Source organism: Hylaeus anthracinus, unplaced genomic scaffold (assembly GCF_026225885.1).
Source record: "Hylaeus anthracinus isolate JK02 unplaced genomic scaffold, UHH_iyHylAnth1.0_haploid 0, whole genome shotgun sequence".
NCBI lineage: Eukaryota > Metazoa > Arthropoda > Insecta > Hymenoptera > Colletidae > Hylaeus > Hylaeus anthracinus.
The window spans coordinates 17,055,820-17,073,889 of NW_026533254.1; the positions used below are offsets into that span (position 1 = coordinate 17,055,820).

Genomic DNA, 18,070 nt, shown 5'->3' on the forward strand with positions numbered 1-18,070 from the left:
TGCAACATTGTTGAAGTTTTGAGCGGATCCATTTGCAACATTGTTGAAGTTTTGAGCGGAGCCATTGCAACATTGTTAAACCAGGAAATATCACAGATATGAGGCGAAATTATAGGGAAATATCACAGAAATGAGAGGAAATTATAGGGAAATGTACCAGGAAGTAGAGGGAAATATACCAGGAAATGGAGGAATATTAAAGGAAATGTGTAAGGAAATGAAAGGAAATTAAAGGGAAGTATAGCAGGAAATGGAGGGAAATGAAAGGAAAATATACCAGGAAATGGAATGAAATTAAAGGGAAATGTGTAAGGAAATGAAGGGGAAATAAAGGGAAAATTTCCACGATGGGGTATATTATGTCATTCTTCTGGAGTTATTAGGAGATCTTAAAATATGTTAGAATGTGTTAAGAGGTGTTAGTTGTCGGCAACTAACTATCCGATAACAAATTATGGAGAAAATGATTGCTTTTTGTAATATTACGCTTCAAATATTTCCGCGTTCTACGTTGAATGCCTTTGCTTAGACATGACTGGAGATGGCAACAAACGTTGTGAGAAGAGTAGCGCCTCTATAAAAATACTCTAGTTATTCTACTTGATGTGCAACGATTGAAAAGTGCTATCTTTTTTAAAGAATGTTGTGGCTTGAAATTTCGCAACAGAGAAATGCTCTTCAACTTCTGTGATCCCCGTTTACGACCTGAAATTGAGTGTAGTACTGTCAGCACAGAAGGTCATGAAGTTTCTAACCTAATCAGTGATTCTGATAAAGGTTTCTTAGCTTATGCATGTATTAAACCACCTGTTAACATTGACATTAGCTTCCTCTGCAATGTATCAATCAATCATATTTTGATTTGGCCACATGTTGGTTCTCAGAAGTCTTCGGGCTTCCAATTACATGCCAAAACCAGTAATGACAGCAGCGTACCTTACACTTTATTGGCTACTGGATTCTTAGGTCACTCAAATGCTGGACTGCTATTTTCTTTTTCGAATAACAACTATGAAGCAATCTCTGTTCCACCAAATTTTTTAAAACAACATATAAAACCATCTCTGAGATATTTAGCAACATATTTAAGTAACTTAAGGGTGTGTATATGTAAGACAGAGAACTCTGTACCTGCATTAGGCAAAATTGAAGTATGGGGAACTGTATCACCACGTTGTGGAAAGGATACAGTGGCCAGTATTTTTTCTTTATGGTGTAAACAACAATCTTTTAAGTCTGAGTTTGCAGATACACTGCAATCTTCAGTAGAAAAACCTAAGCAGATTGATCAACCTCTTACTGTTACAAATAACAAGTAAATATAACAATGGGCTTTACAATTTATTGTAGAAATGCAATACAAATTCTTTACTCAACAAATGTATTATTGTTTTAGGGAGGTACTGGAATCATCTCTACAAATTCCAGAGTCTTTCTTAGATGCCATCACTTGGGAAATTATGACACAGCCTATTCTGTTGCCTAGTGGAAAAATAATTGATCAAAGCACATTACAAAAACATGAGGAATCCGAAGCATTATGGGGAAGAAGATTATCCGATCCCTTTACTGGCATACCATTCAGTGAAGATCGTAAACCTATCATAGCAGCTGCTCTAAAAATGAGAATAGACAAGTTTCTACTTGAAAACAGTAATGCAGATGAAATTAAGAAGCTGCCAAGAGTTTTAGGTCACACATTACCTTTGAGCATGATAGACAAACAAATTTCAGATGCTCCTAAATATTTGTTAAAGCAAAATAGATTAAATAAAAATATAAGTAAGCCGATGTTGCACACTTCTGTAACAAGTATTCAAGAGAATAAGAAGTTCTGCCACAAACTGCCAGTTATTTTAATGCCCCGTAAACGAAATGCTTCTACTTTAACTCAACCAGTCAAGAAAAAGAAATCTACTAATTCTCATGTATCATTGCACATAGAAGGAGAAAATGAAAAAAAAAATGATAGCTGTACAGATGTAGTAAACTTGAAGGCCGATAACAGCGTGAAGTTCGATATTGCCACAGTAGTTCCTCATTTAAAACGTTTTAACAACATTCCAGAGAACCATGACAAAAGTTCTATGTTGAACACTTGTACTTGTTGTCCTAATGGAATTTTTTATCAACTGCCATGCAAACATGTGTTATGCAGGAAAGCCTTAACATCTATTGAAGATAATCGGTGTTCATTATGCAGAGTGTCATATAAAAACGGCGAAATAAAACGTATTTATCAATAATTTGTAAATACAAGATTCTCTTACATTAATTAAATCCTTATATTACTTGTGATTGTTTTACACTAAATATTGTAAATAAAATGTAATAATAATTTTTAATAAATATATAAAATCTTTTACATTTTATTGCAATGCAATTCTGGATTACTAGTTTATATTAAACGATAAGGATGTATAATAATTAAGTTATATTAAATTGTACTTTCAAGTCACAACAATTTTCCCTTTACCGGATGTTTACTATGTTACAAGTTTAACGTATGTCGTTTATAACCGATCCGCAAAATTGTACAGAATATGTGAAAATTAAAATGCAACATTATTTATTCCTGACGCTTGAATTTATATGAATACTTAATACAGCTTCTCTACGATATGTACAGTATGTGTTGTCTCCGTATATAAAGGACGTGGAATTTGTTTAATGTATAAATTTCTTGTATACAAAATTGAAAAAGCATTTCTTGATGTACGAACGTTTCCCGAATTGTGCATATTGTCATTAATTCCGTGTAACCATACGTTAGGACATTGTTTTAGCGTAAAATTCATAAATTTAAAAATTATCTATTATATATTACTCAGATTAAAGATAAGAGTGTTGCGTTAAATATGTACACAAGTCTCACATGTATCGCGCATATTACATTTGTTAATAAATTTTTTCATTCGTAGCGTAATACTAATTTATCACTTTTTATTTCTCAAAAATATGAATTATCCAATCCACCTGCGGATGGGCAAAATTAAATTAATGTAACGCGTTTGAATGATCCGTTACAAGACTCGAAACCCGCTACCCTGACTTTGTCGCTTGGCAATGTTAAGTAACGATAATAGATAATTACGCGAATCTGGACTAACGTAGAATGTGAGAGTACGATCAGAATGAGGTGTAGCGTTTTCAAAAATATCAGACTGTCCGTCGCTGTTTGTGGAGACACTGGCTAACCCGGTACTGCTGGTTCGCACATATTCCGCCACTCGTGCTCGCATTTCTTGATCCATCTTTAATTAAACAATTTTTAATGAAGATTATATTATTCCTAGAGGTACATAATTTTTATAGAATGGAATAAATTATATACTATACCTCAAATGGAGCAGGTGATACAGGTCTGTTGGTTTCTGTTGTCTCAGGGGAGCAATATAAACATATCGTCGAATCAAGATGGTGATCAGCACTCGTCAAGTCTTTCAATAAAAATATACGCTCTACGCTATCTTCAGCTACGTTAACTAGTAACAGTGCGTGCCTTGTTAGGACTAATGTTACGGCTCGATTGCTGCCTTGTTGGATGACATAATCTGCATTGGTAACGTGTAAAATATTGCCATGGTTGTTCTCCAACAAGGGTAGCAGCCACCAAGCATATCTAATAGACGCATTGTTGTTGCCAGTTGTATATTGAACCACGGGTCGTTGTCGAGGCTGCAAAGATGTATTAGTCGTTAATTGATTTAATTCATACTATTCGGAAACATTTCATTTCTGAAAACTACTTACAGAGGGCAACGAATTCCACCCAGCGCCCTGAAGAAGTCCTTGTCCAGTCAGTGCAACTAATTCTGCAGCTCCACTTAAAGGTTTTGTAACTACTCCGACTAATCCAAGTCCAACTCCAGTCACCAGACTTTTAGTTGTCATCTCTCCTGACCAAACTTGTTGCAAGGGATGATGAGCGATACCAGCCACCGCAGCTAAACAAGTGATATTTAAATTAGCATAATTGTTTCAGTGAAAACGAATTGAAATAGTATTGTTAAGTACCAAGAACGCTCATCCCAAGTCCTGACAAGCCTTGATAAAGCCCTTGCGCCATGCCTTGAGGACGCATTCTTCTAGACTCCTCTTGTCTTTGAAGATGCTCTTCATCGAGCGTCAGGCGATCTAAATTTCGTGCCACACTGGACGCCAACTTTGTTACCGAATTGAGTGTGCCTATGTGAAATAGATTTCTTAAGAAAATGCTGAGAAAATGTGTACGTTCCAACGTAAGCTCATTTGTATGCAGATGTTAATACCTGCTGTGACGTGTCTCATTAAACTGGCTGAACCATGCGTTATTCCAACAATGAAACTCCACGGACCTTGCAATAAACCTTGAAACGGAAGAGAGATAAAGTCTCGAAGCCCTGAGCCAAGGGCTTGCGCTAAGCTTCCTGGTGAACCCAATATTTCCAAGGATCCAACCACCCAACCTAAAGTATAAGCAATTTAAAATATTAAGATTTGAGATTCATAATATTAGAGAGTGTTAATTAGGGAGTATTAACTTTCATACCTGCTCCAAATATAGCGCCAGATAGATAATGCATTGTAAGTGCATTACCAAGCCTGTACGGTGTAGTTAAAACATTTTTCTTCTCAAATGTTCCGAAGTACAGAGGTGAATGATCCAAAGCCACATATAAGCGCATAAAAGTATGAACGCTTAGCAAGATAGATACAGGTTCTATTTTTAAATTTTGTAGCCTTAACGGGGCGCTTAATATTTTCGCGTCAACCATTATGTAATCAGGTATGCACACTCCAGTAGTCGAAATTAATGTTCGTAGCTTCTTTGTGTCATCTGATACTAAGAGTCTTGGTGGTACCATTGAAGTTGCGTAGGTCAATAATTGAGCTATGTACGTGTCCTCGATGTAGGCGCTAATGGGTGCAATCTTTAAATAAATTTCTTTCCATGCTACATATTTAAAAAAAGAAGTTAGTACACGAGTAAGAAATATATTGAGAATTCAGACTTAGTGTTAAATACCTTTTAAATGTCCCTGTTTCTCCAAAACATAATCAATAGCTATTAAGGAATTCTCTCTGATTTGTTTTATTTTATTCATTAAACAATTGTTCGTATAATACCCCATTCCCTTCGTGACAAGAGGACTTTGACTTATCAATACCACTGGGAAGTCAAAACCTCCTTGATCGAATAATTGATTATCGAATTGTAAATCGCCTATGAAAGTACAGAGGTTGATGATTTTAGACCTCGTTGTAACAGTGACTATTACATCAGTCATGGATAAACTTGCAACTTCGATCCTTTGTGTGTTTTCATTCATGTCGTGCATGAGAATAATAGTAACCCCGCGAAGACAAACGGTCGCAGAACCTTTTTTCGAATTACATTCGTCAGGTTTCACATCATCGTTTGCGGTAGCTTTTACGTTATCCATATTTGTAATTAATTGTCTTAAATTGATTTGCGATGGAGAGGCAGCTTCCGTCATTAAATTGTCGTCCTGAGCCGAGAAGAAAGTGGTCACTGACGTCGAGCTATCGGAGCTGTGTACATTTATTATCGTTTTATCATCGTCCAGTTGCTCGATGAACGTGCTATCCATTATTTCTACATCCTTTGTATCGTTCTCCTTGCTCAAAAGTCGACTTCTAATGTCTCGTGCAGACACTTCCACTTGTGATATGGGTACTACATTGATAATCGTGGTGTAACAACAGTTTTGCATGATCAGCTTCACATCGCCATAGGATGGTAGCCTTACATATTGATCTACAGAGGCATTTGATATTGCAGATAGATTTATAACCCTCGACCATCGCAGGTCTCTGTTTTTTGACGACTGCTCGTTCTGACTACTTGTTATGGCAGAAAATAGTAGTACATTTGACACGTTTGAGACAGGTGCATCGGGTAACCTGTTACTAACGGATGGAATTGAGTAATGGCACGTGGCGTTACTTTCAACCTCGCAAATCCATGAGAAGTGAGAAGTGTCTGGTATTATTCCATCAGACGTATCGTTAGCCTGGCCCAAGACAATTTTGAAAGCACAGGTATTTTCGATCAGCAATTGAGGATGATGATCGATGTGGATCATTATGTACGTTGTGCCTTTATCCTCTTGGGTTGTGATAACTACTGGCAGAGTACTGGAACCATTTGGAACAGCCACGCACTTGCGACTCATTCCTTGATCGACTCGAATGGGACACGACCATTTATGCCCTAAACTCAACGAAATGTAAAGTACAAGAGGCTCCATGATGTCATCCATGTACAATGTATACCATTGCGTAATCGGTATCCCTTGTTTCTGGTCTTCCATGGGTGAAATATTGAGGCTGTAAAGTGTGAGATCGTTGGGCAGTTCTAACTTGTTTGCATCTTCGTGCACTGCTAATGTGGCGACGTACAGTTCTTGGGACGTTAAATTGCTGATGACATGACTACTTGTTATGCGGATCAGGCGCATATCTTCGTGCATATTCGAATTGATGTTCATTATAGAGACACTCGAGCCGCAGTCCACGCATGTTTTAACGTTTCCATCAACAGGAATCAGTCCGCCGATTCGTGGCATGTAAAAGCTTTGGCTCCAGTCTGGACGCGCCAATTGGAGAGCTTGAGATGTGTAGAATGTATCGCCAACTCCAACGCATAAATGAAAGGTACCTTCTAATTTCGGTGGTGTTACGATACCATAATGAGGAATTTGGCAAAGTTCGGTATCCTCTGACACGAGAGACAAGTGGCATCCCATGGAGTTCAATATAAAGCACCAGGGTTGTAATTCTAGCAACAAAGTACTCGAGACTAACCCAGCATCCTGATATTTCACTTGCACGTGTGTCTGTGGTTGCTCTGCAGATATCCAGTCCTCAATCAGGTCACTCTGGAAGGGCCACTCTGTTTCTTCGCTTTCGCTGTCGAGATCTTTCAGTATATTATCGATATCTTCAGTTTCAGGTCTCCTGAAAAATTTCCTTTGATCCACAGAACTGTAAGACAACGGCACGTATGGATTAGATGTGGAAACTCCGGATTCCAATTGAAATGTTAACTGATGAAAGTGTTCAAATGTCCCTGGACAATACAGTTGTTGTCGTTCGCCTCTGCCATTTACCATAGTGCTCAAAGATATCTTCAATGAGGGCGTGTCCATCTGTACTCTGACTGGTACTGGTAGGTGTGATCGAATCATGTAAAGTGGGCTGAGTACAGCTAGTACCTTCACTCTGTCCTGAATGGTCTGCGTTACTATTCGTACCCAAATACTTAGAAATTGGCCGTGTTCTTGCCATGGTACTTTGACTAACCACGGTTGTCCCCATTTGGCATTAGGTTGGAGAGGGATATCCCCTGTCCACGACAGATTAGCCATGCTGGTGAACCGTAAACGTATTGCCATTTTTTTATTTCCGTCGAGTACCACGGATGGCGGACGACTTTTGCCATAAATCGTATAGACATCCTTCAATACATTTACCTTGGATCCAATGTCGCCTTCGTACTTGACTAATTTCATTTCGAAGTTGTCGGTTAATTGATTGGAGATTATAAGCTGCCCAGAGAACGTTACGAGCTTTTGCGTAGCAGAAAGCGACGTAACGCTTACAAACGCCGCTGCTTTGGTTACAGAATTGTGAAATTCGACCGCTTGAACACCATCTGTGCCAACAGAGAAGGGTTTGCTCCACAACCAAACATTTTCTTCTATCGCTATCCGTATCATTTTATTGCTGATATGTCGCCACGAGTAAAAAGTACACTGCCTGCTCTCCAATAGTATATTATCCACTGCACCACTTTGACCAAAGAGAATGGACACGTTGCTGTCATTGGCTACTACATAACGTGTGAATAAAATCATATTTTTGTTTTCCTCTTCTAGGAATGTGAACCATAAGTGGGCCGAAACTGCAAGCGTGTGCGTTATCGTCGGTGATATCTTCAACGAGAAAGGACTACACATCAAGGATATATCCGTTTTATCTGATAAAGACAGCTGAAATCTTGCTTCGAAGGGATCGAGTATTTCCTGCATGGTCAAGTGACCATAGTCTAGAACGTGTACACCGAATATACCATTAATATCGATCAACATCGAACCATCTATCCATCTGTTAAGTACGAAGATAGCCTCCTTATGTTCTAAAGACATGAAGCATTGAGTCTCAGGGATCGTACCTTTCAAAGTGTAATTTTTCAACGGAGGTGGCAAAGTACTGTAGTGCATGTCAGCGTTAACATGATTGTACATAGATACGTGTATGACACCGATGTTCAGCGCGGCTTGTATGTTTGGTATAATTGAAGAATTGAAGTACGAATCGATACGTAAGCATGCTGCAAGTATACGCGCTGAAATGATCGTTTTGGACAGTGGTCGGTTACTGGTGGATAACAAAACTACGCGCCATATGCAAGCTACTGCTCGCGCTGGAGCTTTTTCAGGTAATTCTAAACGGTACGAGTCCGTCTCTGATAAATAGAAGTCGATGTAACGTTGATAGGACATGTGACAGTCGCTCCAGTATTCGAGAGCGCAATGTACTTTGTCGATGTAATCGTTATCGGAGTCTAGGGTCTGTAAAAGACAGATTGTACTTAGTACAGGGTATAGTTGAGGGAGAAATTTATAAGTGAAATTACTTACTTCAAATGGAACTGGTGATACATGTATTCGTGTCAATGTCCTTGGTTGTGGGTATCTCCAAGCCATCGATTGTTGAGGATAGGTGAAAAATATAACCTGAATTAAATAGTATATCAGGAAATGCAATTTTATCATAAAGACTACTAAGATCTCTGGTCAAAGGAACTTACTTGATACGGGAAAGGTAGTTCGTCCGCATTACCGTTTACAAATTGGAACGCTCCTGCTTTAAGATCGTCTTTATAATGTTGCTCAGTGGACAGTACAATCTGTTTCTCGTTACTCTTGTTCTTCGAAGGAGAGGCCGTTAATTCATTTAGGAGCAATTGACAATCGTCTACAACGTTCTTTATAATTTTTATTTGCTCTGGTCCGAAATCTAAATAAAGGCTATCGCTATCTGCCTGTATTTGTATTTGGGGAATAGAGTCAGCATTTTGCCATGGTTCCCAAAGCAAACAAAGCGTAATATTACAACACCATGGATTCAAGAGGACTTTTATATTTTCATTTAAAATTGCTGATATGATGAAAGAGTCTATGACCGTGTTGGAATATATTCTATCAGGCCTAAGAAGAGATGAGATGTTTCCAGACAGTAAAGCTAAACTAATTATTATCTCAGCACCGGAATCAGTTTTGAGAGATAATACAACTTGTTTTGTACTTATGTTAAAATCAGGCCAATTCAGTTTTTTCAGTTTTGTTACAGAAGACACCTTTACGTCATCAAACTGTTCTGTTGGTGTTGCTTCATGTAAGTTCATCAAGCATGACAATATCTAATAATAAATAAGATATTGTTTATGAATATAAATACAGTACTATTATCATTAAACATGACCTATTACCTTATTTTGCATAGCGTATATTTGACTCAGTCTTGATAGAGAGAAATAAATTTTTGTCGGTCTGCCCATATCTATGGAGAACTGTGGATTTTTTCCTAAAGTTTTCTCATATTTCAATGTCACAAAAGATGGCGGGATACCTGTATCTGGATGCAAATCGCCATTTTTTGTTTCGAGCATAAACACTTTGAAGTTTTTTTCTGTCGGTATTGAAATTATTTCTTGATTTTCCTTTTCTCCAAGTGCCATGGTCATATCAAAACACGATACCTAATAGATTATAAATTTTCATTAAAAAGTTTTTTTTTTTTTTATAAAATTGTATTATTCGGAAAATTGTATACTTGGATTTTTTGCGATGGATGCTGCTGCGAAAAATAAATATTTGGTTGGTTAACCATTACATAAAGTAGTGGTAGTTTCTGACTTTTGCCCTCGTCTTCTTCAATTTCATTGATATCCTACGTGAATGTTATGTTTCGTATTCATTTTCAAATATAATTAATTATAAGACGTAATTCTTATTAAAGATTTACTCACGACTTCGTATTCGGTAGACACTTTTTGAATATCGTAAAGTACGAATGTTATTTTGCCACAATTTACTAAGAATTCAAAAGGTAAAAGTAAAGAAGTCTCTTGAAGTGGAGATTTACCCTAAAAGTGTAACTCTTAATAAAATAATACTGTTGCATATATATCGACAAATTAAAATTCACCAACAAAACTTACGACAATCGTCGAATTCACACTGGATGTTTCAAAATCAATGCCACTATCCTTAGTAAAATCAACATCGATATCAGTGGAAGCTTGCTTCGTCCACGTAATTTGTTTAACACTTCCCATGGTTGACGAAATCTTATGCACTGTATTGCTAGACGTAGTTGCACTTTTATGTTCAAAATTTCCCAGTAATAAGTTTCTAAATTCATTATGTAAAATTGAAATTAACTGAATTTGATCTAAATTTATTGTCACTTCAATGTCCGTAATGCAATTCACTTCAACAGCACTTCCACATACTGTTATATCCGGTTTAAATAAAACGGGCGGAGCAATGATCAAGCACAGATCAAACCTGTAGCAGATACTTATATTAATAATCTTATACCAACCACGACTAGTCAATTTAACTGTCACATACTTTGATAATAAAGGAAGCATGGAAAATTGTTGTTCTAAACTATTTCCGTGGCCAAGTTTGTTCCATTCTAACGCAGGATTTTCATTCATGGTATAAAGATACGATTGTGATAACTTCTAGAGATAAATAATTTTACGATTATATTTCTGAAACAATTGTAATTTTAAAGGGATCTCGACGTACCTTGTTAATACTGATTTGATAGTTTTTCCAAGTAGTCGTATGAGCACATATGCTTTTAACATTAATTTGGTATTGTCGATCTTCCACAGCCGAGCCTGGTATACTTAGAATATTCGCCTGAGCTGCAAGTTGATATATATCTAATCTCAAAGGTGTTCTGCAAATTGGATTTTCCGCGTGCGGAGTGATACGAATTCCATCCAACTGCAAAAGTACAAACCAATTATTTTTAATTATAAGCTTATATTTTTACAAAGTATATTATTACCTGAAGCATTAACAAATCATGTTGTGGTTTGAATTTCATTATATTCGAGACAGGCAACATCAGCCTGAGTCCTTTGAAATCGAGATATATCAATGGTAACGCTTCGTTATCGAGGGTAGCGACGCTAGTTAAATGCGGTGTTACATTTTGTTCAGGAGTTTCGCCTGTATCTTTCTCAATGGATTGATAAAAACAAGTAAAAGGTTTTAATAGTTGCATGTATTTACTGACTACAGTAAGTGGCAAAATTATATCCACCATTTGCATCTTCACAACTACTTCAGAAATATAATTATTAGTAGATAATGTACTTTCTGCCATTGTATCTTTCTGAAAGATGAAAAGTGAATAGAGTACTTTGAGAATGTTATTAACCTTGTCGCTTAGCGTTAAGTACCTTCTGGGTCTTATGTCGTTTATGGATACCCCACCGCGTATGAACATTTCCCGATTTTGCCCTGGTCATGGTGAAACTAAGAAACCCAGAGTCATCACCTTTTTCCATGTTATCTTCTCTTCCACAAAGTATTGCACCTCCATACTCCCCAATATCCCAAGTTGATGAGTTCGGTGCTCTGTCAAGGATTACTTCAATCAATGTAGTTAAATTAAAATCATAAAAATCAATTGCTTTACACTATACAATTATATACCTAGTATAGTGGAATACGGTGGCAGTTGTAATTTTGCTTTTCAATTTAAGATAGACAGGTTGCAAGTCTAAAGAAGTAATAATGTCTTCTAGTTCGAGGACCAATTTTAACGAGGACGCATTTTCTTTCTCTGTGACGTATAATTTAATTGCGATTTTTGTTATAGTCCACTGGATCCACGCCGTCAAAAGTAATTCATCCGATTCTACGGAAAAATTGAAATATTCAATGCAAAATTGAACGAAGACTGAGTTTATTTGTAATATACCTTGTGAAATGTCATCTTTTGAAGTTGAAACGGTTGAGTTTGTAGTTGTATCTTCAGGGAAAAGTAATTGTGTCGGTGTAGATGGAGTTTGTGGTATGATAGGCAGAACTACTTGTGTTTCGGTATTTATTTGAGTACTAGCTATAACACTTTTATTAGTACCGGTTGAAACTCGCAATACGCTTAAAATACTTGTAATTACTTTATTCATGAAAACTACCTGAAGTAAGAATATTTTATAGTATTATGAAATAATATATGAAAATGAATTTGTTACAGCATTTATTGTAGTACCTGTTCTTCAGAGATCGAAATGATGATAGGAGAGTTGTCGATGTGAACACAAACGCCTAAAGCAGACAATGCATTTCCTCCTGATTGGGATGAAATTTTAGTCGTAAGAGCAACTGTGGCGTTCAATGACACTTTCTTGATTAAGTTCTTTTGCGTTTGTTGTTGTAACATGTAGCAATGAAATTCAACGAGGCTCAACGTCCACGGGAAACTTTGCAACTCTAGAACAAATTGCATTGAGAATAACATTCCTTGGTATACTAGACAGTTTTTTTGTTTTGTTGCTTACTGTTTGTCCACATTGATTTTGGTAGCTTAACAGGCAACTTCTGAAGATGAGGTGCTAGCAGTTCAAAATTTATATTAGATGAGTGAACAAGAAGGCTGGGTAACTTTATTATTAACATTTGTAGATTATTATCGGCTTTTAGTGCTTTGTCCTTTGCTTCTTCTATGCCTAAATAACGTGATAAGCATAATTATCAAAGTTAGCTAAAAATATACATTTCATTCTGCTTGAGTGTATGCTTACCATGTGCACCAATGCCACTCATTGTAGTCGACGGTATGTAAATGACAATATGTCCAACACAACCACTTAATACTAGACCACACCACCATGGATACACTTTTGCTAATCTGGCCAATATTCCCAAATTCTGTAAGTTCTACCATAAATTACATCTTTATAACTACTAACTATATGCCAAAACTATTGAAAGGAAAAACTTAATACATGTTCGAAAGTTACGCATTTTGAAATATCGTAGTATATAAACGATGTACCTGTCGTTCGCCTTTAATTTTTGCGTCAAGTTTTTTTTGGGTCTCATCAGTCTGCAAAGTCTTTGATTTCTCTGTCATTACAACTGATTTCCTTTTTTCCTTGTCCGAGGAACTGTGGACACTTTCGTGCAGACTGGGAAACGTCTTTTTTTTGGTGCCAGTATCGGAGGATGTACCTTCGAAATGCTGTTGCGTTTCAGGCCTTATAGTACACAAAGTGCCTAAATTATAATATGTAACGCGATACTCGAGCCATTTGAAGAACAATGGATCGAGCGAAGCTCGGATGTCTGCCATTTGAAGTGAAATAAGAGGTGGATGTGTTTGTTTCTCAACATCTTTTGGATACTGTATCACAGATGTCAGGAGTGATTTATTTTCTACCTCGCTAAAAAAACCGAAAAAATCGTTGTCAAACTAGAGTTTATAAATAGTTTTCACTGTATACTTACCCATGAATATTGCTTTCAGGGCCTGAGAATATAAGGGCCTGTTGCATCTCGTGTAAAGCAAACATTTTTACAGAACTTATACTTATTTCATTCGAAACTGTAATCATAGATGATAATTTTTTAATATTTATATTTTCCAATAACAACTCCAAATAAATGGGATCTGAAAGGTACAATTAAATTAAATATATTTAATAAATGAAATACTTCTGAACGATTGGTTTTTTTATTAGTATGCTACATACTTGTTTCTTGATAGGCATCGGTGAATAAAGAAGAACACACAAGGGGATTTGTTGCGTCCGTGGGATTGAAAATTGAAGTCACGATAGATGCGGCAACCATTAATTTTGCTTTTGTTCCAGTAACTGTAATACTATCTATATGTGCTGAATACGTTTCATGTATTAAATCAACATTCTTCCAATACTGTGGATAAAGCAACTTTTTGGCATTACATTTAACAGAGTAAGGCATTATTATCGATGTGTGGGAATTTTTAGTTAGATAAAGTTGACTCCTTCCTCCATGTACCTAAAATTAAATAAATTATTACCGAAGATAAAAAATACGAATATAATAATACTCTTGTCTTTTACAGTACCTGTAGCATTATACTCTTATGGCACTGGCGAAACATTTCTGTTGAAAGATCAGTCTGCTTTGAGGCACACGCGGCAAGTCTAAATGGATACAAGGGCTGTATCACACCTATCATTGCTTCGTCGCATTCAATACTCATGAAGGGATCGTCTGTAAAAGCAGGTGCTAAAGGCGCCGTCTAGTCAAACAATATGGAAAAAAAGTAAATAATAATAAGCACATTATTTCTATACATGTACAGTAATCGATTTTATCACATACTCGACTTTCAACAATGTTTCGCTGCCGTGGTAGTCCAGTAATAGAGTGATCGGCTAATTGCAATTGAAGAGACGCTTTCTCTACCACTAATCTTGTTTCAACCTTAGGTACATTTTTTTGTAAGTTTTCATATTCTTCTAATGTAACTGGTGGAAGTTCATCCACGAGTGGATCTAACAATGATTTATTCGATGATTTTTTTAACATTTTATAGATACACAACCCGAATCTAATTGTATAAATACCTGGTTTTGTTACAATATATGGATTATAATCATAATTCGCGGCAGCTTGCTTTATTGTATCGATACGATGAAGAACGCCTGAGCATAGTCGAATTGTTAAATTACTAATTTTATACCTTATATTTCTGCATTCTTTTAAATCGCTGGAACAATATAAATTTAGTCACTTTTATGTAAAAATTTTTCCAAAAAAATATTTAAATATTCGGGTTACCTGTATTCAAAATTAGATCCAAATTCTGCCAGCTTCTCAGGAATGATATCACTTGGTATTTGAATGTAATGAGCATAATTCATAACGAAAGCGGGACATCGCTCTTTTAGTTTTGACTCTAAAAATAATTTATATAAGTAACATTAAGTTTGGAATCTAAAATTAAAGTTCTGTTACCTGAAACTGGATTTAAGTGGTAATATTTCGCACGTTCGTAATTTCTCTCCTTTCCTTTATTTTCCACCGAATCATCGTCAAATAATGAATCTTTTAAATAATCAGGATTTAATTTTCCAGCTACTAGATATAAGGGTGGCTAGATGAAATAATTAATCCGTTTAGTTACAGTTTATATCGATAAAAAAATTAAAAATATAATATGAAATATTACTTGTGCTCCATCAACTACTTCGATATGCCCACAGCTACAATTTCCTCTTGGATATATAAGTATACGACTCATTACAATTTGAAAACTAGTCACATGAATTCCTTTAGTTAACGTATCTACCATCACGCCATTTAATCCCAGTGTTAGGAATGATTTGTATCTGAGTTTGCGCGACTTATAAAATAATTGCTCCTTAATATTTTCAACTGTCTGTATAAAGAACGGTAATTTCTTACTATGTAAGTTTATCTCGAAGTTTAACGCGATTAAAATTTAAACGAGAAATACTGTCTTTAAAATATCTGCCTTAAAAGTTAATGTGGCATCTTTGACATATATGCCCAAATGAATCGTGTGTTCAGAATAAGCCATTTGTTGTTCTGCAGACCAATCATTGTCCAAATCAAAAGGTAACAAAGATGATACCATGTTCCAAGCCCATCCGCTCCATTCTGTTGTGTCTGCAGTATCACCTGTATGATAAATAATGTCATCTGAAATATCATTAAACAGTAACAAGTCTGCTTACAATACAATGCAGAATTATGCTATATGGATTAATATAAGACCTTCAGTGTTCTCTTCCCTTTCCTCTACAGAAATTAATGATTCTTCTCTATTGGATGGAAATTGTTTTGTTTGCAAAGCCATTATCAAAGCAGCTAGTCTCAACAACATTGGTATTTGTTGTTCTGTTATGCTAAATTCCATTTTTTGACAATCAAGATCTAAACGCGTAATGGCAGGTCTTCTTGCTGTATTGCTATGATATTTTATGATTAAACGTATTATAACAGAACATCGATATAGAACAGGATCCTGAAATATAAAATATATTCATAAAGTCTGAAAAATTTATAGTGTACAATGATAAGAAGTAAGTACCTGATATATTTCTATTTTTCCAGAAGCATCCATTTTGTCTAAACATAAAGTTAGGTCCTGAATAGTAATAACTTTCCTAAGCAAAACTTCATATGCATTGACATCTATAAATATATATAATTTTAATATATGTCATTAATTATTGCAATGCAATATAACATACATACCAGTAAATGCTGGTTCCCATTTGTTATCAACAGTTTGCATACTAAGAAATCTGACATTGACGCTAAGAACAATATCTTCTTCCACATATTTTAGAATTAGATTATTACAAATAATTGTTATGTTATTTACAACTTTTGTTACTATACTTTTTATGTAACCAGGTAATGTTACTTCCCTATTAACAAAGTAATATGAGAATGTTTGTTATATTATAAACTAATAAATATAATAATTTTTCTTACTGTGGCATCTCTGGTCTTCTCAGTACTCTAGAAGTACTGGCTTCCACTTTAGTATCATCTTTCAATTTTAAAATGCATTCTTCGAATAAAAATTTCAATTATTTTTATCTGTTTTGAGTCATGACAAACCTTTTATACACTTCTTAGTACTTACCTATTGTATTTATTGTAATAACAATTGGTTCAGAAGTAATTTTTACCCAGGGAACATGAATAAGCAATTCATGTATGTGACCACTAACAAAGACAAAAGGAAGATTGAGTTGTTCTTCCAAAACTTCCAATCGTAAATCAAGATTTTGAAATGATGCATCGCCACCCCATAATGAAACCTGAAATGTACATTAAGATAATATATAGTAGGCAAATAAATATCTTAAAATTATGTGTTATAATTGTATAAAAGATTATACCTGAGATTGTTCTGGTTTAAAATTTTTCACATACTTTTCAACATAACTAAGAATCACTGGAGTTATATATGATTCCAATTTGAACATTGTGACTGATAATTCAATGCATTCCACATACTCTCACAAGTTAAATAAATTTGTATAAATATAAAAAGTTTTGATAATTTTATTCTTTAATTTGCTTCTTCGTGAAGTACATATTCCAAATATATCGATCAGAAAGCTATCAAGCACGATTTAAAAATTTGCATCTTTATCTGAAAATGATAAGATTAATTGACTATCAGTAAGTAATGTAAATAACGTAAATAATGTTGTATTTGGTCTTAGAACAATTACAGTAAACATTTTTAAAGGGAAAGTGAAGTGGGGTGAACAAAATCAGTAGTCACTTTAAAAATTAATTTTTATTCTGCTTTCGTTCCTAGGTAGAGACGTTGTAACTTGTATCTTTCATAGCTATATTAATACATTATTATACAACAAGTCACAACATATTTGTGAAATATGTATTAACCTCAAATTGAACATCGGCAGTCAACCATGCATCGAAATTGCCAATAAAAGCGTGTTTTAACAAATGCGCGTCCTGTATGTATTTATACCGGAACAGTGGAGTAAATAATAACACTATCAATGATTTATAATCGAGGGTTTTGTAACTGTAACTTTATGTTTTGTAAATATAGTTTTATTTTTGCCGTCTGCCTTAACCTTAGCAATTTGACAAGCACTGATGCACTGCAGCTACATGTGACAAGTAACTGTAGTGCGCATGCGCGTCATTATTCATTCAAAATATTTGAATGAGACAACTTAAGAAGAATGAGATGTGTACACAGATTTACGAATATTTACGTTACTTTACGCTACATATTTGTATGAAAGTCTGTTATGATGTAATAACGTCTAAAATATATTTAAATGTTTAAATCATATTGTGTTTTATTATTATCTGAATCCTTTTATCCTTTATTCATCCTTTATTTTTGCATAAAATTTTTAATGCACCCTGTCAAATTTGTTTATGTTTTTCACTTCCAATTTTTATACCTCCTCTCACCTCCTCTGATGTTCATTTTTCATTGAATGCAAGGG

The 18,070-nt window shown here is 35.3% G+C and overlaps 2 protein-coding genes across 3 annotated transcripts; one reads left to right on the forward strand and one right to left on the reverse strand.

The window, feature by feature from the left end:
- The first annotated feature begins 475 nt into the window (after nucleotides 1-475).
- Nucleotides 476-2,926, forward strand: LOC128891087 (RING finger protein 37). Its single transcript, XM_054150282.1, has 2 exons — nucleotides 476-1,315; nucleotides 1,397-2,926. The coding sequence occupies exons 1-2, from the start codon at nucleotides 672-674 to the stop codon at nucleotides 2,244-2,246; spliced, it is 1,494 nt and encodes a 497-aa protein (XP_054006257.1). The 5' UTR covers nucleotides 476-671; the 3' UTR covers nucleotides 2,247-2,926.
- A 94-nt stretch (nucleotides 2,927-3,020) lies between these two features.
- Nucleotides 3,021-17,721, reverse strand: LOC128891073 (intermembrane lipid transfer protein VPS13B). 2 transcript variants are annotated; one of them, XM_054150271.1, is made up of 39 exons: nucleotides 17,490-17,721; nucleotides 16,973-17,229; nucleotides 16,714-16,891; nucleotides 16,560-16,638; nucleotides 16,317-16,492; nucleotides 16,150-16,253; nucleotides 15,834-16,083; nucleotides 15,571-15,758; nucleotides 15,265-15,474; nucleotides 15,051-15,189; nucleotides 14,874-14,991; nucleotides 14,660-14,802; nucleotides 14,415-14,587; nucleotides 14,155-14,331; nucleotides 13,796-14,084; nucleotides 13,551-13,713; nucleotides 13,099-13,486; nucleotides 12,845-12,980; nucleotides 12,602-12,769; nucleotides 12,313-12,533; nucleotides 12,019-12,238; nucleotides 11,751-11,955; nucleotides 11,495-11,672; nucleotides 11,098-11,427; nucleotides 10,830-11,033; nucleotides 10,647-10,762; nucleotides 10,232-10,580; nucleotides 10,040-10,156; nucleotides 9,844-9,960; nucleotides 9,500-9,769; nucleotides 8,819-9,430; nucleotides 8,649-8,744; nucleotides 5,009-8,579; nucleotides 4,532-4,936; nucleotides 4,272-4,448; nucleotides 4,018-4,188; nucleotides 3,754-3,947; nucleotides 3,340-3,678; nucleotides 3,021-3,254 (listed from the first exon to the last, which is right to left on the reverse strand). In XM_054150271.1, exons 2-39 carry the CDS (start codon nucleotides 17,057-17,059, stop codon nucleotides 3,024-3,026), a joined length of 11,289 nt encoding a protein of 3,762 aa, XP_054006246.1. In that variant the 5' UTR covers nucleotides 17,060-17,229; nucleotides 17,490-17,721; the 3' UTR covers nucleotides 3,021-3,023. The 2 variants fall into 2 exon arrangements, with proteins under 2 accessions (XP_054006246.1, XP_054006239.1); XM_054150264.1 differs by having other exon boundaries at nucleotides 5,009-8,744; nucleotides 15,571-15,737.
- Between the last annotated feature and the right edge of the window lie 349 nt (nucleotides 17,722-18,070).